At 34.1% G+C, this 25,313-nt stretch overlaps 1 protein-coding gene across 7 annotated transcripts in view; it reads right to left on the bottom strand.

The window, feature by feature from the left end:
- SENP7 (SUMO1/sentrin specific peptidase 7) overlaps positions 1–25,313 on the bottom strand; it is a 164,592-nt gene that overhangs the window by 4,584 nt on the left and 134,695 nt on the right. For all 7 annotated transcript variants that reach the window (XM_014528306.1, XM_014528305.1, XM_005880182.2 and 4 more), the window contains 12 exons: positions 25,166–25,199; positions 14,743–14,922; positions 13,456–13,718; positions 11,339–11,472; positions 9,479–9,595; positions 5,945–6,067; positions 4,923–5,015; positions 3,760–3,884; positions 2,389–2,441; positions 1,030–1,073; positions 870–938; positions 87–237 (listed from right to left, as the gene is read on the bottom strand). In XM_014528306.1, coding sequence (XP_014383792.1) covers positions 87–237; positions 870–938; positions 1,030–1,073; positions 2,389–2,441; positions 3,760–3,884; positions 4,923–5,015; positions 5,945–6,067; positions 9,479–9,595; positions 11,339–11,472; positions 13,456–13,718; positions 14,743–14,922; positions 25,166–25,199 — 1,386 coding nt within the window. The remainder of the gene's footprint in view (positions 1–86; positions 238–869; positions 939–1,029; positions 1,074–2,388; positions 2,442–3,759; positions 3,885–4,922; positions 5,016–5,944; positions 6,068–9,478; positions 9,596–11,338; positions 11,473–13,455; positions 13,719–14,742; positions 14,923–25,165; positions 25,200–25,313) is intronic.

The raw sequence follows: 25,313 nt of genomic DNA, 5'->3' as shown, positions 1-25,313 counted from the left end.
CAGGCCAGGATGAGGACCCCCCCCTCCCCCCCGAGTGCACATATTTTTGTGCACTGGGCCTCTAGTTTATTTATATTTTTACATACCTTAAAGAAGCTTTCCACATATTGCAGTAAATATACTCCACAATCACTGCTATTATCTTGTTTAGGAACTTTAGGGCATAGGTCCACCATGTTTGCTTTGCTGAATTCACGGTGAGTTTTTCGTTTAACTTCCCACTCTACCTCTAAATACCTTAAATCATCAAAAAGTAGATTGACTTGAATAGAAATCTCTTTACTGTTATGTAACACTTTCACAAAAGTGAGAAAACATTTGTTGGCTCAAGCCGAATTTCCAAAGACTGAACTTTAACAGTAGAAATTATAATATGTTAGGCTTCAAAAGTCCTACTTTAAAGAAAATCATCTTAGTTTCTAACTAAATGCTAGACCTTTTCCAACAACTCAACTTAAACAATTCAAAAATATAAAGTTACTTATATCACAAAGTAGATTAACAAATTATTTTAAAACTTTAGCTGCTAGTTTTTTCCAGATCCTTAGAGTAAATTACCAAATTACACACACACACACATACACACACGTAATAAGAATGTAAGGTTTATTTCCTAAAGTATTACTTTTGATAACCACTAACATTTGCACTGTTCCTTTGTAAAGTTGTGCTTTTGTTCAATTATGAATACAAATTCTGAATTTACTTTTGACATAGTCCTTGAGAAATATTAATACTTAAATTTTAGGCCACATCTAAATACATAATAAAATATAATTCTGACAGCATTTTCAGTAATTCTTAAAATATCTTCAAAATTATTGAGATTTTTAGGTAACAAACTAAAGGGCAAACTTGTCATTACTTACTCTCGTAAATTCTGAACTGTGTTTTGTATAGAAGCAGCTTTCAAGGAATCTAGTATGAGAATGCATGGCCTATTAAGAGCAAAGGAAAAAATCAAGATGTACATTTTTGTATATGAAGTGAACCTAAATATCTGAAAATATCATTACAGCATGTACCTACCTTTTACACACTTTCTTTGGTATTGACATACTCGTCTCAGTACTCTGAAATAACATAAATTTTTATGACTTTACAATTAAAACTAGTTTGAATAAATTAATATTCAGTTACTTTCTAAAATATTTCAAATAACTTTGAAATTAAAATTTCAAATAAGAGTTATTTTCATCATCAAAAGTGAGCTAATTGCACTTTTCGAAATTCACTGATTTATTTTCTTATACTGGTGAAACAGCAGTTTATACAGTTTTACATGTGGCCCAAAGAAGTTATGGACCTTTAATATGTCCTAAAAAACAATCTGGAACTTTAATTAATTACTTCTATTCAGAGTTATCATCTTCAGCAAAGATAAGCAAATTTAACCTATGCTTACATACATTCTCTACCTCAATAAATAATGTCGGTAGAGACATATTTCTTCCCTCTGAAGCACAAAAAGCAGAATATTAATGTATATTAAGCAAAAAGGATGGATATTTTTTGTTGATAAATTTGAGAAACAATAGGTCAAACAAACATTTCTTTAAAGCAGAACTTCTCAGTATCTTTATTATTCTAATATAACAGTGAATCTCTAAGACAGAAATGGCATCCAGGGTTTACCCAAATTAATGGACCTTAGAATCCCTTTTTATCATAAACTGCATCTTAGAACAAGTATTCCAAGGAACCCAATTTGGGAAACCTGGCTTAAAAGCAAGAAAGAACTCCCTATCCTGCCACTGTGCCAATAGAGAAGGAAACACCTTCCTTCTGCCTACCCAGTTCCAGTGACAGTTAAGACACAGGCCTGTGCCAGGGAGGCTGCTGCTATCTATGCTCATCAAAAAGTCATTCGGTGGCTACCTTAATCGATTAAGACACCAAATATAGACCATGCATACTAGTTTGGAGGCCCTTATATAGAAAAGTTAATGGTAACTATCTTAATCTCAGAAGCCATGTGGGTTGGCCTTGATTCTATTTTGAATAATTTTTATCAATAATTCACAATAGAAAGTAGAATATAAAAATATGCTTGCTTAGTTTATTAATTACACTAAGTTAAAAAAATTGCTAACATAAGGAAGAATAAAAGTAAATCTGACCCACAGAAACAAGAAAAGTAGTCAACTAAGATGATCAGATAAACTACTACAAAACTAAACAAACCTAATGAGTTAACGTAAGTTAAATAGATGCAAAAAGAATGATAATATCTCATGTTCTCTTTTCTACTCCCACAAAATCCATCAAAGACTTATAGGCAGCAAAAATTTAATTATGGGCCACCAATGTCCCACAGCTACCTAGCTATGCTGTATTTTACAGATTCATGAGTTTCCCTTCCTTCAAATCTATAAAGAACACACTTACTTGGGAATCCACTGTGCCCAAGGATGGTGCTGAAGTAGTACGTAGATCTTTATCTAGTTAGAAATAACAAAGCAGTTATGAGTCTTTATGTCTAATACAAAGTATTTAGATAAGCATAAATTCTAATTTGTATGTATATAGTATTTAAAGGGGAAAAAATACCTGGGATCTATTTTAACTTTTTCATGGCTGAAGTTATAAACAAAATTCAATCAACAGATAAAACTGACCATGGTCAGCTATTATCAGAAAATACATAAACCCCAGAGCCAAACCTGAAATACCAGTTAGCTGGGTCAGTTTCTTATAAAAAAGACAATCTTCAAAAATGGATCGCTAATCAAAATGTCTACTGTTTCTATTTATTTTTTAAAATATATTTTTATTGATTTCAGAAAGAGGAAGGGAGAGGGAGAGATAGAAACATCAATGAGAGAGAATCATTGATCAACTGCCTCCTGCATACCCCAATTGAGAATTAAGCCCGCAACCTGAGCATGTACCCTGACCGGAAATCGAACCATGACATCTTGGTTCATAGGTCAACACTCAACCACTGAGACATACCAGCCAGGCAAAATGTCTGCTGTTTTTAATATGGAGGAGCATTAATTTGCCTAGTAACGGTTCTTATAACCTATGATCGATCGTAGAGTGTTTCATACTTATACTTTTTAAGAAGAGAATGATTAGAGAAAATTGAAAATAATCAGTTGCTTTATCAGATACACCCCCCTCCCCGACCCCCGCCAGATTTTGGTCAGTGTTAATGATAATGACTATTATTAATTCTGCTCGCTGCTTGGGCTACAGCTATAGAGCATATAATTTTGATTTTTCTTCTTCAAAGAAAGTAGGCTTATTTGCTTGCTTAATTGGGTTGTAACATAAGAAAAATCAAGGCAGAATTATAAGAGACCCATATTACCTAGCCAAATTACTGTGTCAACAAAAACTGTGTTACTTTATATTAAGAAAAAATGGGGAGGGCATGAGTGAGGGGGGTTGGGGGGTAATGGGGCATGAGGACACATATGTAATACCTTAATCAATAAATAAATTTTTTTAAAAAGAAAAGAAAAAATAGGGAATTTCAAGCTTGACTGAAGATCCATGGCATGGATCCTTAGTCATGCTGGCAAGATTATGCTATAAAAAGTACCATGATGAAACTCGATATAAAAGTATATCAAGAATTATATATTGTCTATATAGGAGGCTGGGCATCTATCATGAAAATTTCAGATTTCTTATTCTCCTAATAAGTTTAAAGATAATAAATAACTATGCTATCTTTTAACGTCATAATGTTTCCTCTAATCATTCCATTGCTGTTGCCATTAAAAACACCATTTACATTATGTTTATCACCTATTGTTTTGTTGTTGTGTTGGGATTGCTGAGCCTGGGATTGCTGGGATATGGTTTGTGGAAAATCTTCATACACAGCTTCTTCTAACCACGGAAAACAAATGACTGCAAGATACCAGTGAGACCTGTTGAAAAAGAAATACAATCTTAATAACACAAAATCTAAACAATGCAGAAGAATATATCCTAGAGCTACAGCTAAGAAAGGGGGTATGACAAACTTTACATTAATTTTGAAGAAGTCAATTATAATATCTGATATAATACAGAACACACATCCCAAAACTAATTAAGAAGTAAGACTACTTAGGATAAAATCTGAGTAATTCAAACTTACTTACTTTCATATAGTTAGTGTTTTCTGTCGAGGATCTGCTTTAATAAATATACTCGAAGCATAATCATTTTTCTATTAGTTCTTAAAGAGCTTATTCTCAAATATTTGAAGATTCATGCTAAAATCTTTTGATCTTTTCTTGAGCCCCCCGCCCCAAAAAACATTCAATGTCTCAGTCATTACAGTTTTGTGCTCATTTGTCATTTTATTTTTTTCACTATATTTACAATATAACCACTGTCAAAACAAAATCCAAGATACATAACTCATTATTTTAGCTAATGAGTGGATTTAAATACTATGGTACATCTACACAATGGAATACTACACTGCTATAAAAAGGAGGGAACTCCTACCATTTGCAACAGCATGGATGGAGCTGGAGAGCGTTATGCTAAGCGAAATAAGCCAGTCAGAGAAAGATAAATACCACATGATCTCACTCATTTGTGGAATATAATGAACAACATAAACTGATGAACAAAAACAGATCCAGAGACAGAGAAGCATCGATCGGACGGTCAAACCTCAGAGGGAAGGGAGGGGAGGTTAGGGGTAAGTGGGTGAGATCAACCAAAGGACTTGTATGCATGCATATAAGCCTAACCAATGGACACAGACACTAGGGGGGTGAGGGCATGGGGGAGGGGACAATGGGGGGATAAGGACACATATGTAATACCTTAATCAATAAAGAAAAATAAATAAATAATAATACCTGGGGTTAATATACCCACACTTTTTACTGATCATCTATCTAAATACACCCCAAATATTTTTTCTGCACTCCCTCCAATTTTGTTTTGAAATAATCGGAAATACTCACGATTCATTTACAGGCACAAAGATGTAATCTTTATTAAAGATGTTTATGTTGCGAGTCCATGTTCTTACCCTTTTATGTCTTCTTTGTGCCATTCTGGGAATATGAAAGATAGATATATTTGATATATAAATAATTAAAAATTTAAGATAAGGATTTCAAGAGTCATTTTTATAACTGAAAACTGCTAGGTTTAGTTTATCTAACCATCCTTTTCAAGATATATAACACACTAGAAAATTATCTCCTTTTATTAACTCCTGGGTATTCTTAAATCTGATCCCTGTTTATAAATAATGTAATAGAAGAAAGGCAACAATTTATAAAATGTTATGTAGATTCTACAAGTGGCACAACTGAATATAAACAACTATACCTATTTATCCTGTTTAGTTCCATCTTCACATGGTATAAAACACTATTATTAAACCTTAACAGAATTGTCTAAATGTTATATCTGTGAATAGGAAGGTGTTTTAAAACACAATTAAAGAGGAAAAAGGAGGCATATGTTCTTAGATCTTTAAAGGTGACACTCGTCTCCCTTCATTTCATATATAAAGAAACTATGAGAATAAGTATATCCATCTTTCATTTTATTTCTTCAACAAATATTTATTAGGTTCCTAAGAACAAATAATAATATCACCCACACTGACCTAAAGGAATTTTTTTAAAATGAGGGCAGAAAAAAAACCAACACAACAAATAACTAAAATATAAGCATCATAAGGAATTACACTACAGATCTAGGAAAGCCACGTATAAAAGGGTTGGGACAAACACAACTCCCAGTGTCCCCCCAAGGAAGTGCAATTGGAAATGAAGCCTGCAAGAGTCAGCCTCCCTGTGAGAGGGAGCAGCACCATGGAAGGGTGAGAATGTCTCACAGAACAACAGGCCCAGCACCTATACAAGTGGTAGTATTACTCATCAAGAGAACACTATATGAGGTTATTTCATTAGAAACATCAAAATGGTATATTTGCCTCTCAAAATGTAAGTACATTGGAAGATAGACTTACGAAAGATTTGGATTATCTTCTGTTAAGTTATTTTCCTTTCTCGTCAAGCATTTATAGAAAAAGCTACTAAAAATGTGACTTCGTTCAACAAGTTCACTTGATGCCTTTTCCAATATAAGATACCTGGTAAAGTAGCAACACCACAAAATTAAATTATTTTTAGATTTTACCTGGTCTTCCCACTATTATCTTATGTGTTCTGGGAATCTTCATTTTTATATCCAATTAGATTCAAAGCAATCTTGCAATTTGCTCTGATTTCAGTTCTTTTTGTTTTTTAGTTACTTCAAAGTCCTGCACCAAGACTGTTTAAAGCAGAAATTGCCCACTTATTCATTTATTCACTTAACAAATATTTATCAAATACCTAACATGTGTTGAGTACCATATTTATACTACAGACACAAAAGAAGAGGAAAGAAAAAAATCTTAATTCTGAAACATGACTAATCTCTAATTCTTAGTTCACTTCTATACTAAAAATCCTTCAATATAAGATTATAATTCAATCATTGAATAATTAAACCTTTCATGATCAGAGAATTCAACTATTCCTTTTTTTGTTTGTTGTTAAAACTCACCTGAGTGTATTTTTCCCATTGTTTTTTAGAAAGTGGAAGGGATGAAAGGAGGGGGAGAGAGAGAGAGACATCAATGCAAGCAAACACTAATTGGTTGCCTCCCACACCGCCCCAACCAGGGCTGGGAATCGAACCCAAGACCCTTAGGTACCTGTGCCTGTGCTCCAACCACTGGGAAACACAGGCTAGGGCAGAACTCTACTATTTTTAATGTTTATGCCGGTTTGAAAATTACCTTATAATTATTTTTTTTTAAAAAACGTAACAGACAAAGAAAATGTGAAGTTTTTCTATAATGTGATTATGGGAAAGATATACTACAGGGAAGGAGACACAAAGAATGCTTGATCTGAATGATGATTAAGATGGGTGTATACATATGTGAACATCAGCTTTATACTTTACTACTTGAAAGTTATTCATCAATTTAAAAAATAAATAGAAAGTAGCTTAAAAAATAAAGTTAGAATCCCCTCTGAAAATAAGGAATACATATATAGGCAGTTCCATGAAAAGGAAGTATAGAAAAATACTATTAAATCTGCATTAAAAATAAAATTTTATTAGTTAATTCCAAAGAACATATTAAAATACAAAAAAAGATCCATTTCATCTCATAAAAAATAAATTTGATACTATTATAGGATACAAAAAATAAGTAAGATTCAAAGTGCTTAACCTTTAGAGGGAGAATAATTATAAAACTACAAATAACTTTAAAATAAGGCAAAATAGTATAAGTACCATAAAAGAGATACAAATGAAGTTTTATGTGAGTTAATAATAACTGTTTAGAAGATCAGAAAAAGTTTCACAAAGGTACCACTTGAAAGGAACCTTGAAAAGGTTGAAATAAGAGGTGAGAATTCCAGGAAACAAGAAAAACAGAGCATTAATACAGAAGTGTGAATAGGGATGGATTTTGTTTAGCAAACTGTTTATAATTCAATTTTGCTGGACTATGTAGTACATATATGTATAAGGCTGAAAAGATAGATTGGTGTAATATTATCAAGATCCTCAAATGCCAGACTGTGTTTGAACTCATTTTGACAGGTAATATTACTAAAAGTTCCCAAGAGTTGCTTTCTTAGGGCAGTTTAAGAAAAATAAAGTTAAAAAAACATACTCAATGGACAACAAAACAGAGACAAAAGATCAGGGAGACTACTTAAAAAGGCAGAATTACAATTTAGGTGAGATAAGGAGTACTAGAAAGATCATGACAACGAAAGAGATTAAATGAACTTGAGAGACAGAATCTGTTAAAATTGGCAACTCAATATGTAGAAAGCGAATGGGGGCGGGGGGAGGGATAAAGAGTCCATGATAATGAAGAGTTTCACTCCCAGTCTAGATAGAATAATAAGGATCGGATTTACCCTTCTGCTTGAAAAAAAAAAACAAAAAATTAAAAATGTAAAACAATCGTTTTTAAAACCCTGGACATCCGGCAACAAAGAACAGTGATCTTTGAGAAACGTGAAACAAGGTAAGCTCCACTAATGCCCCCGGTACTGCCTTGACAGTTTCCAGGCTGCAGCACAAGGAGTAACCCATGAGGCCTGACAGACTCCCCGAGTTGAAGAGATGGATGTGAGTCAGAAGAGACCAAGGCAGCCAGGGTTTGCAGATCTGAATATTGGAAAGAAAAGAACTGTCTGCATAGAGAGCTCCAAACATCTTCAGAAAGTTCTCCTCAAATAGTCAGCAGCATATTGACCACTGTACGGGTGTAAGGAAAATACCCAAGGCTGGGGGAAAAAACTACCAGAAAAGATGAGATAGAACCATACCCAGCATTTACACAGGCCATGGGAATAATGCCTTTTCCTGCCAGCCAGGCTGGCATACCTCATGATTCATGAGGCCCCGGGTAGAACACTCTGAAAGGTCTTTCCTCAGAGGTCAGGATTAATTTGTTGGTCTTGGCTAACAAATCACAAAAGGCATGACCCTTAAAAGCATCAAACTGCTTCCAAAAAATCTGTGTTCCATAATAAAATTCAATTAAATTTTATAGGAATACAAAAATGCCCATCACCCAATAAAAAAATCACCAGACATGCAAAGAAGCAAAACAAAACAAAATAAAAACACTCACAATGAAAAGAAAACCTGATCCAAAACTGACACAGATATTAGAATAAGTAGAAAAGGACAATGAAACAGTTATCATAACTATATTCCAAACAGTTACCATAACTAAATAGAGACATGGAAGATATAAAAAAGGACCCATATTAAACTTCTAGAGATTAAATCTACAATGTCAAGGATAAAGAGTAAATGCTAGTGTGAGATTTGGGGCCTGAGTGACTAGACTAAGTACTGGATTATCAGTAAAACAGGGCTTAGGTAAAATGACAATAAATTTAGTTTGAGGGGGTTCAATGAAATAATTAGAGACATCTAAAAGAAGTGAAGGGATAAAGTACAAAATGAAGGCTAGAAACAAATTACCTTTGCATGAAAGTTGAAAAAACTTCCCTATCCCTTCAGCTTGGCTATACAAAAATTGGAAAGTTATTCTTTTTTAAATAGTGGTATGGATTTTTTAAATGACTGTTAACTCTTAATTGTGCTTAAAGACACAATAGATAACTACACAGAGTTGCTTCTTTTCAGTTAGTTCCCAAAGTGATTTGTAATTATGTAAGTAGTTCCTTCATCACAATAATAGTCAAAGAAGAATAAATCAAAAACAAACAAAAACTAAAATAAACTAAAAAACAGTAGTTCTTCTGAAGTACATAGTATCTATTGGAAATAAGGGAATACAACTGAGTTAGTCAACTCTAGAAAACCTTTGTAGACAAAAAATTTCCAAATCTAGTATCGTGGCAGGTTACTTTTATCTAGAGTTAAATACTTCATATATAAAAACATTTACACTAAGATTCACATCAACACCTGTAAAACAAATGAGAAGATCATTTAGCATTGTACTTACTTAAGGTAGAAATCAATAATTACATCATTAAGAAACTCCCCTTCTTCTAAGCACTCCAGATCTTCACTAGTTACTCCCAATCCCCCCTTGGTAGGTGGTGGAGGATATACAATCAACCTTAAAAGTAAAAATAAAGTTAAAGTATATTGGTATTAAAAATTCTAGTATCAAAAAGATTTGTCATATGGTACAATAACAGGGTAATAGTATTCAATAACTAAAATATGTGGAGTGAAAATTATTTGACAGGATACAAGCAATTATATTTTCCTCCCTTAATTTTCACAAGCTACTTATAGTAGTCTCATTGAGCATCTTTTCCTTTCCAATCCTTCTCATGTAGGCTGGTCTCAATATCTGTTAAATCAATAGGTTATATCTCACAATCAATCACAATACCATTGAGGATGACTATCTTCTGTATAATTTTTAACTTTCAACAAACTGATATAATAAAAGCATGGATGATTTTCCTATGGTATACTTTCCAACTCTAAGTGAATCCCTATTCAGATTCCTAGTTCCTTTCTATTCCAAAGAGCCAGCAGTCAAAAACTATGCTCTACTGGTGGCTAGTCTAAGCCAGCAGCTGGGTAATGGAAATAATAGGGAGCTTAAGGAGGCAAGTTTCCTATAATAAAGAGCTTATAATGTAAAACTTAAGAGAACATAATGGAAAGAAATAATTAGAACACAATCAAAAAGAAGTAGAAAACAGATGACAACTAATTAGGCATCTTTCTTCAAATATCCTCTCTTGAAGTTCAGAAATAAGACCAGTAGCAGCTGTGAATTCATAACTATAATCTTGGCATAGACAGGTGCACAAATCTATACTAATAAAAGGGTAATATGCAAATGGTCGTGACGCCCTCATGCTGTAACGACCGATCAACAGGAGGATGCATTTGCGGCAGGTGTGGGTGGACAGGGCTGTGTGCGCGGCGAGGCCAGGACGTGTTTATTAATAATACATTAATAAATGTATATATTATTTTCATATACATTTGACTAATTTTCTTTCATCTCTGACACTTCTATTATAGAGAAAGGGCAAATAGCAATATTAAAATATTTCCTCTAATTAATTCCCTTTTAATGTGCACAAATTTCATGCACCAGGCCACTAGTGTAGTAAATAATAAAGGTATAATATGTACTTCTTGAACTAGAAAGATTTAAGAAGATAAAAGTCACCTGCAATTGACTTAATCTTGATAAGCACAGCACCTAAACCAAAAAAGACTGTGAAATTTTTAAATGCTAATAATATAGTTTCTATTTATCAGCTATTTTGCTATCCTGTGCTTTCATGTGGTGTTTTTTTCCCCTAAAACACAGAAAAGGAATACATAGAGGAATAAAACCACCCTCAAATGCACAGACACCCGATTCTGCCTTCCCGCTATGAGAAGATATATAAAAGATGAAATATAAACAAAAAAAGCAATTTCTGAAAGGGAAGTTCTGAGAAATTCTAAAATACCTTAAATTGAGGCACACTTTAATAAATAATTTCATTTTCCTATTATATATTCAGATATAAAATATATAATCTTAAAAATCATACATTGCTATTTAAATATTTTCAATAAATACTTTAATCTTACAAAACTTTATAGTTTGGCTACTATTTCTGTCTTATTAACATAAAACTAAATGAAATGGCACAATTGTTTTACTTAATAAAAAATTTTTTTAACTTTCTCATAAATTTAGAAAAAACATTATTTTCATTATTAGCCATTTAGTGTGAAAGTAAAACTCAAAACATTTAAAAAGGTAAACTAAAATCAGCAACATGAGTGAAAACGACTAGTGTGCCCACCTATTACAAACAGGACATGATACAGTACATACTTCTGAACAGGTCCAGTGTGCCTGACTTCTCGCCATTCTTCATCTGGGTTAGTTGTAATAGAAAGTGAGTAGCAACCGCTACTTTGCTTCTGCAGGAAGGTGTAATTAGGTTTGGCTGCATCTATATTTGAGGGCTGACAGGAAATGGGGAGAAAAATCTCCTTATAGATATATAAATACATATAAACTCTGAAAAGAACAGTCAAAACCTAGACTTGTAAAGAGAAAATGTGACTAAAAAAAATCCAAATCACGGTATTATATCTATACTTTTAAAATTTCTGCAACGATATAAGCATCAAAATAATACTATTGATCAAAAGATACTTTACATAATCAAAGTTTCAGTTGAAGTGTTACTTATAAATCTGAGCTTTATAATTAAAAGAGAATCTGTGCAGCTCAAAATGAACAAAAGAGGTGATACTATAATAGAAATAAATTTTAAAGAGGGACTGAGTTTATAATATAAATTGATATTCTATTATTAAATGGGAAAGTAGAATGTAAATTTGTATATACAATATAGTTAGCATGTAAAATTGTTACAATCCTATATAATAAAGAGGTAATATGCAAATTGGCTGTCATGCCCTCACAAGATGGCGGCGCCCACAGCAGGGGCAGGCCAGCAGCTCCCTGCGCCTGCTGCCAGAATCCCCACAGCCCCGCCGGGGCCTCGGATCCTCCTGCACCCCACACTGACTAAGGCTCAGGCAAGCAGGGCTGGCCGAGGCGCAGGCAAGCCTTGGATTGCGGCTGCCCAGACACCCAGGGCCAGCTCAAGGCTCAGGTAACCAGGGCCGGCCGAGGCTTGCGCTGCTGGCTGTGGCAGCAGCAGAGGTGTGATGAGGACGTCTCCTTCCCCTGATCGTTGGGTTGCCTCCCGCCCCTGAGGGCTCCCAGACTGTGAGAGGGGGCAGGCCGGGCTGAGGGACCCCCCCTCCAATGCATGAATTTTCATGCACTGGGCCTCTAGTGTATACATAAAGAAAGAAAATCTCACACCTTGTCTTCCTAATGTGGCTTCCTACAAGCCTTCTAAATAACAGATTAGCCCCTGACCAGACTGTCCTGTGTGTAGGTATACATGCACATGCATGCTCCACAGCAAACTTAATAAACACGCTTCTCTCTAGAGTTATTTTTTTAAAAAAGAGCATATTTAAACTTACTATGAATTGTTTTAAGGTAATTTAGACTTACAGAAGAGTTGCAAAAAACAAGCCTCTCCCAGATTCCAGTAATATTAACATCTTATATAACCATAGTACAATTATCAAAACTAAGACATTAACCCTGGTATAATATTATACGGTAAACTACAGACTTTATTCTGATTTCAACTAGTTTTCCACTAATATCTTTTTCCTGTTTCAGGACCTTACAATGCTTCAATCTTCCCTTATCTTTCATAACTTTTGTATTTTTAAAAAGTATCAATCAGTTATTTTGTAACCTGGTTTCTCTGGGTTTTTTCTCATGATTAGATTGAGATTATACAGTATTGGAAGAATACCACAGAAGTGGTGTACCCTTCTCGGTGTATGATGTGACAGGTATTATGTCAGAATGTCTTATTATTGGTGGTATTAACTTGGATCACTTGGGTTAAGGTGATATCTGCCAGGATTCTCCACTGTTACTACTTTTTGTAATTAATAAATATATTGGGGAAGAGATTTTGAGATTATGCACTTATCGTGTTTCTCCTTAAATTTTCAGCAATTAAATTTAGCACCCAATCATACTATGATTTTTCTAATGGTGGTTTTATATTTCTCTCATTCTTTATATTTATTAATTGGAATACTTTTCTAAGAAAGACGTGTCCCTTATCCATCATTTATTATTTATGTATTCATTCATTAATTCAGTTATTTATTTATATAATTATAAATTTTTTGGTATTCATGTTATTCTTTAGTTATAATCACATACTATCATTACTGAGTTTGCTGATCAAACTGTTCTAGCTTTGGCACTGGGAGTTCTTTCAGGTTGGCTATTGTGCCCTTTAGACAAAACAGCATTTTGAAATCAGCCTAATTTCAATGAAAGAATTTTCACCAAACCTTCTCCCACCCCCTCACCAATTATATTAATCATGTGCTAACCTGAGATATTGATTGCATCTTTGTTTCTTCAGCAGCAGCAGCAAGGAAGGAACAAGTTGAAGCACAGTAATAATGAATAAAAGAACTTTCTTTCGAAGAAAGGTTCTGAAATAAAGGAAATGCCTGAACCCAAGACAATGGATAAGAAAGCTCTAATTCTCCAGTTGTTGTACTTATTTCTGTCATAATATCTTTCAATTTCAATTCTTCTCTTTGTGAAATAGGATTGTGTAGCTCAAGGAAAATGAATTCACTGGATTTTGCTATTAAAAAAAAACAACAATAATTTTTATCAATAGCGTTGTTTTTCAAGTGTATTATAATTACAATAACTTGACTATTATTAACAGTAAGGTTGGTATATAACTAGCAAAGTAATCCAGGCAAATTAAATCCCAAAATTGGCCATTAGTAACTAGAACCAAAATTGACAATTTTTAGACTCCTTACTGCATTAGAATGTAAACTCCACAAGGATACTGACCTCTGTATTTCCAGGATCTGGTGTTTAGGAGGTCTACTAAATATTTGTTACTGGATGTATAAATAAATGAATGAATGGTAACAAAGCAATTAATTATTTTTCTCTACCCTCCTCCATATATCAAATTTATTAATTTATTAATTTAAAAAATGTTCCAAATACTTCCTTCAATATCATTTTCTTTAATCAGTCATTTCAACAGTGGTCTCAAATGACATTCTCTTCCCTGATAATGATTATAAATGGCTAATTATATTTCTCCAACTTCTCTATGTAATCATAAATCTTCCCAATTAATTTTGAATTAGGATAGCAAAATAACTAAATTTAAACACATATATCTGTAAGTATTATGGGAACATACAGAAAAGTACTCAATCCAGTCTTAGAGAAAGGATATATAAGTAAACTGAGTTTCTCTTTAGAAACTAAATAAAATGTTGAAGTTAAAGACTTCTGTATTTTATTTAACTTTGTCACTAATTAGCTCAGTCACAGTTCATTTCGAAATCAGGGCAAGAAACTCATAAGAAAGGTAGCCAAGGATGGTAACTGACTAAAATATAAGGTATTCCTTTTATTTTAGAAAATAATGTCATTTGATTGAGTAAAAGTATCAGGAGAAATTATGTGAATAAATAAAATAATTTATCTTACATAATATTAAGGGATAATTTTTTTAATTTAATGAACTTAATTTCAAATTCGTGAAATTATATCTTATTAAATTACTTTAGAAGAAAACTATTTATTTACAGGACTTCTCAGGTTATCCTGACATTCAGAAATAATTTTATACTCACATTGCTGGCTTAACATAGAGTTTTCTAATTGGGTGTGAATGTCCTGAAGATAATGTGATGAGACCCAGAGGAAAAGGATAGCAAGACTCCTTTTACTGTGATCATCATCCTTACTTTTCCATAATCCAAACCTCTTTAAATGTGTGGTATCCACTCGCAATAAAACCTCATTCAAGGACACTAAAAGAAATAAAATACAACAAATTAATAAGTTAATCTATTTAGGAATACAGCACTTATACACTATCTAATCTATTTATATAAAAGCCTGAGCGACCGAACGACTGAACAACCAACAACTGGTCAACCGGTCACTATGAAGCGCACTGACCACCAGTGGGAAGACACTCAATGCAGGAGCTGCCCCCTGGTGATCAGTGCGCTCCCATAGCAGGAGCACCACTCAGCCAGATGCCAGACTCAGGGCTCATGGCTGGCCGCCACAGCCCCAAGAAGGCAGCAGAGCAGCAGCAAGTCTACTGAGCTGCGGTGATAGTGGCAGGCGCAGCGGGGCCAGGATGAGCAGGAATGGCAGGCAGGAAAGGCAGGTGGCATTAGACCACAGGTTTTGGCCCAATACCCACAGGCTACGCTGAGGGATCCCACCAGTGCACACCAGGCCTCTAATATACTATATTTTCAAAAAGAATTATTTTTCAAAAACATAATTTCCAGTGCACTTCACTGAACTTAATGAAATTCCCCAAACAATATTATTACAGTAACAAATACATTACAATTAGAAAAAAGCAAATAATTAAATGGTAATTAAATGTAGCAATTTAGTCTCTTGCACTATATGATCTCAGTTACATCCAGGAATGTAAAATATGAAATTAAATTTCCATAGCATAAAAAACCTTGTCCAGAGAGATTTCTTACTAAGAATTTCACTAACACTAGCAAAATGGGAAGAAAAAAAAGACTATCTTACTAATGTAGAAAAGTAAGCATAATATAACTTAGAAAATTATTTCTATCTTGGTCAATACTATCAACCAAGCCTCCAAATGCTATCATAAGCCAATTTATGCCTCTCTTTTTTCTCCCAAAACATCTGCAGTCTATTTCTACTATACAGATTAGCCACTATGAAAAGATTCTCAAGAAGAGTATATATGAGCTTCTGAGTGGTCTAATATGATACTTCTTTTTCAATTCTTGCAGGTTTTACTTCTCAAAACTTCTAGGTAATCATTCTGAATTATCACTCTTCCTCCCTCTTGCTATCCTAAAAGAATCCACTCTGAGGACCTTTTTTTAAATTCAAAGAAATATATAAAACTGGTATAAAGAAGTCCCAAAGGTCATCCAGTACAACTTTAAGAAAACAAGCAGCTAAACTAGGAATATAAATATCAGCTAAGTATAAACCCAAGATAGGTACTGACTTGAAATAAATTTCTTAGCACTCCTCCCTTCATTATCTCCTGGAACCTTCCTACTCAAATGTAGTCCTCAGCCTCTGTCATTGACATCACCTGGGAGCCCGTAGAACTACAGAAAATCCGGCCCCACCCTAGATCTACTGAATCAGAATTGTCAGTTTAACAAAAAATCCCAGGTGATTCATATGAACATGAAAGTTTGAAAACATTTTACAGTAAGCATTCAAATACTTATTAACTAGTTATTATCTTAATGTTCCCATGCCAGCCATTCTTTTTTTACTTTCTCTTCTAAATTAATCCATTTTAAACATCTCTTTATTTCATATTTCCTCCTTCTTTCATTCTTTCCTTCCCTTACTCCATTTCTCCAAGTCTTTTTCTTGTTCCTTTTCTGCATTTCTTTCTATTTACCCTCTGCTCCTGTCTGCATGCATACCAGCCTACCTTTTCTCTCCTCCTATCCTGTCCTATTTTACCCTATCTCCCCTCTTTCCTTTACTCTCTATTTACTGGCTCCTTTCAATAGACTATCAATTACCTATCTATGGCTCTATCTATATTTTATATTCCTACCTACCTAACCTTCCTATCTATCTATCATCCATCCATCTTATATTTTACTGTAATATTTTAACTGACTTTTTAGATTTCTTTCCCCCGCTTTCCAAAATTGCACTTTTCTTACTAGTTCCTCCTTTTCAAACCCTGTTTCTCATGCTCACATTTTCTCACTTCTTTCATATTTTACTCTTTCCTACTGATTCATCACTCTATTTAAACTTCTCTTTCCTCTCACTTCCTCCCTTTGTATCTTTCCCCTTCCTTCTTTTATAGCCTTTTACAATATCTTTCCTGACTCCATTTCATTTCCTGTTTCTTTCTCTATCCCTAGCCTGCCTGTGTCCTGCATGCCTGCCTGCCTTTTCTTCCCTCTTTCCTTCCTGACTTCATTCCTTCTTCCCTCTTTTCCTTCACTCTTTCTCTCTCCCTCTCTCCCTTCCTCTTTCCCTCTTCCATTCCTTCTTCCCTCCCTCCCTCCCTCTCTCCCTCCCTCCTTCTCTACCTTTCTTCCTTCCAGCTACGCTGAGGGATCCCACCAGTGCACACCAGGCCTCTAATATACTATATTTTCAAAAAGAATTATTTTTCAAAAACATAATTTCCAGTGCACTTCACTGAACTTAGATGAAATTCCCCAAACAATATTATTACAGTAACAAATACATTACAATTAGAAAAAAGCAAATAATTAAATGGTAATTAAATGTAGCAATTTAGTCTCTTGCACTATATGATCTCAGTTATATCCAGGAATGTAAAATATGAAATTAAATTTCCATAGCATAAAAAACCTTGTCCAGAGAGATTTCTTACTAAGAATTTCACTAACACTAGCAAAATGGGAAGAAAAAAAAGACTATCTTACTAATGTAGAAAAGTAAGCATAATATAACTTAGAAAATTATTTCTATCTTGGTCAATACTAGCAACCAAGCCTCCAAATGCTATCATAAGCCAATTTATGCCTCTCTTTTTTCTCCCAAAACATCTGCAGTCTATTTCTACTATACAGATTAGCCACTATGAAAAGATTCTCAAGAAGAGTATATATGAGCTTCTGAGTGGTCTAATATGATACTTCTTTTTCAATTCTTGCAGGTTTTACTTCTCAAAACTTCTAGGTAATCATTCTGAATTATCACTCTTCCTCCCTCTTGCTATCCTAAAAGAATCCACTCTGAGGACCTTTTTTTAAATTCAAAGAAATATATAAAACTGGTATAAAGAAGTCCCAAAGGTCATCCAGTACAACTTTAAGAAAACAAGCAGCTAAACTAGGAATATAAATATCAGCTAAGTATAAACCCAAGATAGGTACTGACTTGAAATAAATTTCTTAGCACTCCTCCCTTCATTATCTCCTGGAACCTTCCTACTCAAATGTAGTCCTCAGCCTCTGTCATTGACATCACCTGGGAGCCCGTAGAACTACAGAAAATCCGGCCCCACCCTAGATCTACTGAATCAGAATTGTCAGTTTAACAAAAAATCCCAGGTGATTCATATGAACATGAAAGTTTGAAAACATTTTACAGTAAGCATTCAAATACTTATTAACTAGTTATTATCTTAATGTTCCCATGCCAGCCATTCTTTTTTTACTTTCTCTTCTAAATTAATCCATTTTAAACATCTCTTTATTTCATATTTCCTCCTTCTTTCATTCTTTCCTTCCCTTACTCCATTTCTCCAAGTCTTTTTCTTGTTCCTTTTCTGCATTTCTTTCTATTTACCCTCTGCTCCTGTCTGCATGCATACCAGCCTACCTTTTCTCTCCTCCTATCCTGTCCTATTTTACCCTATCTCCCCTCTTTCCTTTACTCTCTATTTACTGGCTCCTTTCAATAGACTATCAATTACCTATCTATGGCTCTATCTATATTTTATATTCCTACCTACCTAACCTTCCTATCTATCTATCATCCATCCATCTTATATTTTACTGTAATATTTTAACTGACTTTTTAGATTTCTTTCCCCCGCTTTCCAAAATTGCACTTTTCTTACTAGTTCCTCCTTTTCAAACCCTGTTTCTCATGCTCACATTTTCTCACTTCTTTCATATTTTACTCTTTCCTACTGATTCATCACTCTATTTAAACTTCTCTTTCCTCTCACTTCCTCCCTTTGTATCTTTCCCCTTCCTTCTTTTATAGCCTTTTACAATATATTTCCTGACTCCATTTCATTTCCTGTTTCTTTCTCTATCCCTAGCCTGCCTGTGTCCTGCATGCCTGCCTGCCTTTTCTTCCCTCTTTCCTTCCTGACTTCATTCCTTCTTCCCTCTTTTCCTTCACTCTTTCTCTCTCCCTCTCTCCCTTCCTCTTTCCCTCTTCCATTCCTTCTTCCCTCCCTCCCTCCCTCTCTCCCTCCCTCCTTCTCTACCTTTCTTCCTTCCATTCTTTTTTACTGGTTCTCCTTTAAATAAAAAAAAAACATTGTTATTTTCATTTCTATCCCTTTTGTTCTTTTTCTCATTACTTTGTACAGTCTTTCATATTGGCTTATACCTTTTAAAGTCCTCTCTCTCTCTTCTCTCTCTCTCTCTCCGTCTCCTTTCTCTCTAGCTATCCTTCTGTATTTTACTATATTTTTTAATACTCACTCTCACTTTTTTCCAGCTTATTATTATATAATTAATATATAACACTATGAGTTTAGGTATAAAACATGTTGATTTGATACACTTATTTATTGCATTGCAATTACCACCCTAATGTTAGCTAACACCTCCATCATATCACATAATTACTTCATTTTTGTGCTGAGAGCATGTAAGATCTACTCTCTTAGCTACTTTCAAGTATATATTTAGTATTATTAGCTATAACCAATCTGTATATTAGACCTCCAGAACTTATCTATCTTTGAATTGAGTTTTTACTCTAACCAACATCTCCCCATTTCCCTCCCTCACCTCCCCACCCCAGCCTCTGCCCTGGTAACCACCATTCTAGTCTCTGTGAGTCAGCTTTATTAGAGTTCACATATAAGCAATATCATGCACTATTTGGCTTCTCTCACTTAGCATAATACCTTCAAGGTCCATCCATGTTGCCCTTGTTTCTCATGGCTGAATAATATTCGTGTGTGTGTGTGTGTGTGTGTGTGTGTGTGTGTGTGTACACTACATCTTTACCCATCCATTGATAGACACTTTGATTTTCCTATACTTTGCTACTGTTAATAATGTTGCAATAAACATGGGGTGCACATATCTCTTCAAATACTATTTGCATTTTCTCTGGATGTATACCCAGAAGGATTACTGGATCATATGATAATTCTACATTTAATTTTTTGAGAAACTTCCATATTATTTTCCATAGTGACTGCACCAACTTATATTCCCACCAACAATGCACAACACTTGTTATTTCTTGTCTTTTTTATGACAGCCAATCTAACAGGTGTGAGGTGATACTTATTGTGTTTTTGGTTTGCATTTCCCTATTGATTAGAGGTGTTGAGCATCTTTTCATGTGCTTATTGGCCATTTGTAACTCTTCTTTGGAAAATGTCTACTCAATTCCTCTGCCCATTTTTCAATCAAAATATTTTTTGTTATTTTTGTTTGTTGAGAGGTTTGTTGTTTGTTTATTATTGAGTTAAATGAATTCTTTATATATTTTGGATATTAACCCAAAATCAGATATGTGATTTGGAAATATTTTCTTTCATTCTGTAGGTTGCCTTTTCATTTTGTTATTTCCTTTGTTGTACAGAAGCTTTTCAGTTTAATGTAACTCCACTTGTCTATTTTTGCTTTTGTAACCTTTGCTTTTAGTGTCAAGTCCAAGAAAAGCATTGCCAAGATGGATGTTAAGGAACTTACTGTCTATATTTTTTTCCAGGAGTTTCAGATCTTACATTCAGTCTTTAATCCTTTTTGAATTGTATATAGTAAAGGTAGAGGTTCAGTTTCATTCTTTTGGATGTGGCTGTCGAGCTTTCCCAACACCATTTATTGAAGAGACTGTGGTTTCCCCATTATATATTCTTGGCTCCTTTGTTAAAAATTTATCGACCACAGACCCGCTTGTGTGGCCCAGTGGTTGAGCATTGACCTGTGAACCAGGAAGTCATGGTTGGATTCCTGGTCATGGCACATTCCTGAGTTGCATCCCCAGTAGGGGGCGTATCAGGCAGCTAATCAATGATTATCTCTCATCATTGATGTTTCTATCTCTCTCCCTCTTCTTTCCTCTCTGAAATCAATAAAAATATGTTTTAAAAAAAAGAAAAACAGCTTTTAAATTTTTCCCTTAAAAAATAAATTTAACACTATCCTGGCTGCTGTAGCTCAGTGGGTTGGGCATCTTCTCATGCGTCAGAGGGTTGCTGGTTTGATTCCTGGTCAGGGAATATACAGGGTTACAGGCTAGGTCCTGGGTAGGGGATGTGCAGGAGACAGCTGATCAATGTATCACTCTCACATAGATGTTTCTCTCTCCCTCTCTTATTCTCCTCCCTCTAGAAAATCTTTTATAAATTAAAAAAAGAAATTTAATACCATCATAAGAAATGTTTACCTTATTACCAAAATTTCCCCTGATATTTGGTTTATTCTGTTATAGAGCTATGGCAGACATTGAAAGTGGGAGTTGTCTATCACTATGCCTACCCACTAATAGGGACCTTAGCAATAGTATCCTAATTTTATTTAGTAAGCAAGGTACCAAGCTTTTCAAAACTCTATTTCCTAGCTTCCTTTGCAAATAGATGTGTGGTCATATAACTAAGTTCTAGCTAGCAATATGTAAATAGAAGAAGTTAGATGCCATGCACATCTAAAAAGCCTCCTTAAAATTAAGGGCAAGAGATATGTGGTATGTGCCCTGTTAAGCATTTCCCCCTTCCTCCTGCTTTCTACCTGGAACACTGACATGATGACTGGAGTATAAGCTGCCATATGGACCATGAGACAAAATTGAGGATGAAAGTCACATGTCAGAAATGAAAGAGTCGAAAAATAAAAAAGCCTGTGCCCCTGATGACCAAAATACACTATACCAGCTCTTTCAGCCTACTTCTGGGTTTCTTCTATGTGAAGAAAAAAATCACAGCCCAACATAATTAATAGCTAATATAAGTATGGATAAATCAAATTTGCTCTCAGCTGCATTAGAAAAGGAATAAACATTCAGACCCCTAGCTTTCCCATCTACAAGAAAAAAATTTATATGCATGTCTTGTTTTTTTAAAAAAAATTGTATACAGAAACTTAGCATAGATTGGATTTGGGGAAGAAGACTACTATTGTCTTCTTCTATTATAAAATCAAAAACCCATTACCACTGACAGAATATTTTTCCATAATTTTTCATTTAAATCATCTTTTAAAAATCATACAGCAAATAGAGATCTAGTATTGCTTTTCCCAACTTGTCCAATATTTATAAAAATAAATATTTTCAAAGATTTTTTAAAATCATATGGGATAGGAAAATTATTAAATAAAGCAATATTTGAGACAAATTAGAAATATTAACTATGAAAACCTAAAATGTCATTTTTGAAGTTTGTAGCATAAGAATATGAGAGGTAGCTCTGCTACACAGGTAGAACTACATCCAACTAAAAAGCTTCTGCACAGCAGAGGAAATAAAAAAAAATAAAAAGGAAACCTACAGAATGAGAGAAAATATTTGCAAATCATATACCTAATAAGGTGTTAATATCCAAAATATATAAAGAACTCTTGAAACTCAACAGCAAAAACAAATAAACAGTTCCATTAAAAAGTGAGCAGAGAAATTAAATAAATATTTTTCCAAGGAAGACATATAGATGGCTAACAGGTACATGAAAAGGTGCTCAACATCACTACGTGCAAATGCAAATCAAAATCAAACCACAATAACATATCACCTCACACCTGTTAGAATGTCCATTTTCAAAAAGATAAGACAAAAATGCTGGTGAAATATGAAGAAAAGAGAATCCTTGTGCACTGCTGATGGAAATGAAAATTGGTGCAACCACTATGAAAAATAGTATGAAGGTTCCTCAAAAACTTAAAAATAGAATTACCATATGATCTAACAATTCCACCCAGGGTATTTATGAAAACAAAACAAAAAATACTAATTCAAAAAGATATGTACACTCCCAGGTTCACTGCAGCATTATTTACAATAGCCATATGGAAAGGACCTAAATGTACACACACACACACACACACACACACACACACACACACACACATTGGAATACCATTTAGCCATAAAAGAGAATGAAATCTTGCCATTGGTGACAACATAGATGGACCTTGAAGACATTATGCTAAGTGAAATGTCAGACAAAGAAAGACAAATATCACATAATGATACTTATGTAGATTCTAAAAAACAAAACAAAAACAAAAAACAAAAAAAAAACCCCACCAAGCTCAGAAATTGAGATCAGATTGGTGATTCCCAGAGGTGGGAAAAACGAGGTAAGTGAAATGGATAAAAGGATCAAAAGGCACAAACTTCCAGCTACAAAATAAGTAAATCATGGGGATCTAATGTACAACATGGTGACTATAGTTCATAATACTGTATTGCATATTTGAAAGTTGCTAGAAGAGGATATCTTAAAAGTCCTAATCACAAGGAAAAATAATTTTTGTAAGTTGAAATAGGAATACATATTTACTAGACTTATTGTAGAGATCACTTTGCAATACAGTTTACCTTTGAACAACCAGAAGGTTATGGGCACCAGTATCTAGTACCCTTCCCCCGCCAATACCAGTGTCTGCAGATGCTCAAGTCCTCTATATAAAATGGCATAGAACAATGGCTCTCTGCATTCCAGGATTCCCAACAATGGATCAAAAATAACTGCTTTCAATCTACAGTTGGTTGAATCCAGATACAAAACACAGAAACATGTAGGGCCAACTGAAAAAAATAATCCATGTATATGTGGACCTCTGCAGTTTAAATCCATATTGTTCAAAGGTCAACAGTATATACAATATCAAGTCATTATGTTGTATACCTAAAATTAATGTAATGTTATATATCAATTATACCTCAGTTTAAAAAATTTGATACATAACTCTGTTACATAGGTCTTTATAGCTTATCTCTTCTGAAATTATTTCCTTTTATATCACAGGTCTTTGTTTCTGCTAAGTAGCTAATATTATATCATCTCATAATAACTTATCAAAATTTCCTAATTAGGTCTATCAATATATTTCTTCTTTGCCTTATATATTCTTACTATTTACAGTAGCTTCCTAATTAATAGATTCATCATCATACCACAAAGCTGTGATTTCTGTACATGGGTATCTGGGGAGTTCAATTACATTATTTTGATCACATCTTCAGTCTTGGAACAAAAGTTTCCTGTTACCTGGTTCATTTCTAAAATGCTATTTGTGTATATATTTTCCTTTTCATTCTTCTCTCTCACAAGGTATCCTTTATATTGCTTATTACTTGTTTTCTTATTGTCATTATTTATTCTGAAAGGTTTTCAGTTGGAGAGAGAATGAGAAAATGGCCTGAGTCTTTACAAGTTGCAGGTATATCTCCCAATCTACTTTGCATTATTCAAGTAAAAAATGGTATTTAAAAAAAATCTCTCTTAAAAAAAAAATCTCTCTTAACCTCTATGTAAAACATTTCACCTGTTTGTATACATTAAAAATTTCCCTATGCTTCTGTCCTTACAGTTTCTATTTTTCCCTTTTTATATATACCAAAACATGTCTTGCTATCAAAACATTTCTGTTAAGCCTAAGAAATTATCATGAGCCCTAACAGGTTTGGCACAGTGGATAGAGCATCAGCCTGCGGACTGAAGGGTCCCAGATTAGATTCCAGTCAAGGGCATGTACCTTTGTGGGCACATCCCCAGTAGGGAGTGGGCAGGAGGCAGCTGAACGATGTTTCTCTCTCATCGATGTTTCTAACTCTCTATCCCTCTCCCCTCCTCTCTGTAAAAAATCAATAAAATATATTTTTTTAAAGAAATCATCATGAATCCCTTAATACAACTTTACTTGAAGTCATTAAAACAATAGTATACTATTTTCAGTATTTTTTTAAATATATTTTATTGATTTTTTACAGAGAGGAAGGGAGAGAGATAGTCAGAAACATCGATGAGAGAGAAACATCGATCAGCTGCCTCCTGCACACCTCCTACTGGGGATGTGCCCGCAACCCAGGTACATGCCCTTGACCGGAATCGAACCTGGGACCTTTCAGTCAGCAGGCCGACGCTCTATCCACCGAGCCAAACTGGTTTCGGCTATTTTCAGTATTTTTAAAACATTTTAACTCCTTTTGAAGCTGCTAAAAAAAAAGCGTTATGCTGAAAAACATTATTAACCTTGGTTTTATTTAAATTCTATACTGGGGAAAAAATGGAAAACTTGTTGCAGAAAGATTTCAGAATTTTTGCTGACCAATTATTTTATACTACAAATTACAGTGAAAAGTGGTTATAAGACAATGACAGCTTACCTTGAAATGGGATCTTAACATACTTCGGCGTGAACTACAGGAAAAATACAAAAACTGAGTTACACTTAAAACATTGTTACTATTCAAATTTTATTTTCAAATTTCAAACACTAAAATAATAGTACTCAAGCATTTTTATCTTTAAACT

The sequence above is a fragment of the Myotis brandtii genome, unplaced genomic scaffold (genome assembly GCF_000412655.1).
Source record: "Myotis brandtii unplaced genomic scaffold, ASM41265v1 scaffold63, whole genome shotgun sequence".
NCBI lineage: Eukaryota > Metazoa > Chordata > Mammalia > Chiroptera > Vespertilionidae > Myotis > Myotis brandtii.
This window is presented reverse-complemented; position numbering and strand designations above follow the sequence as displayed.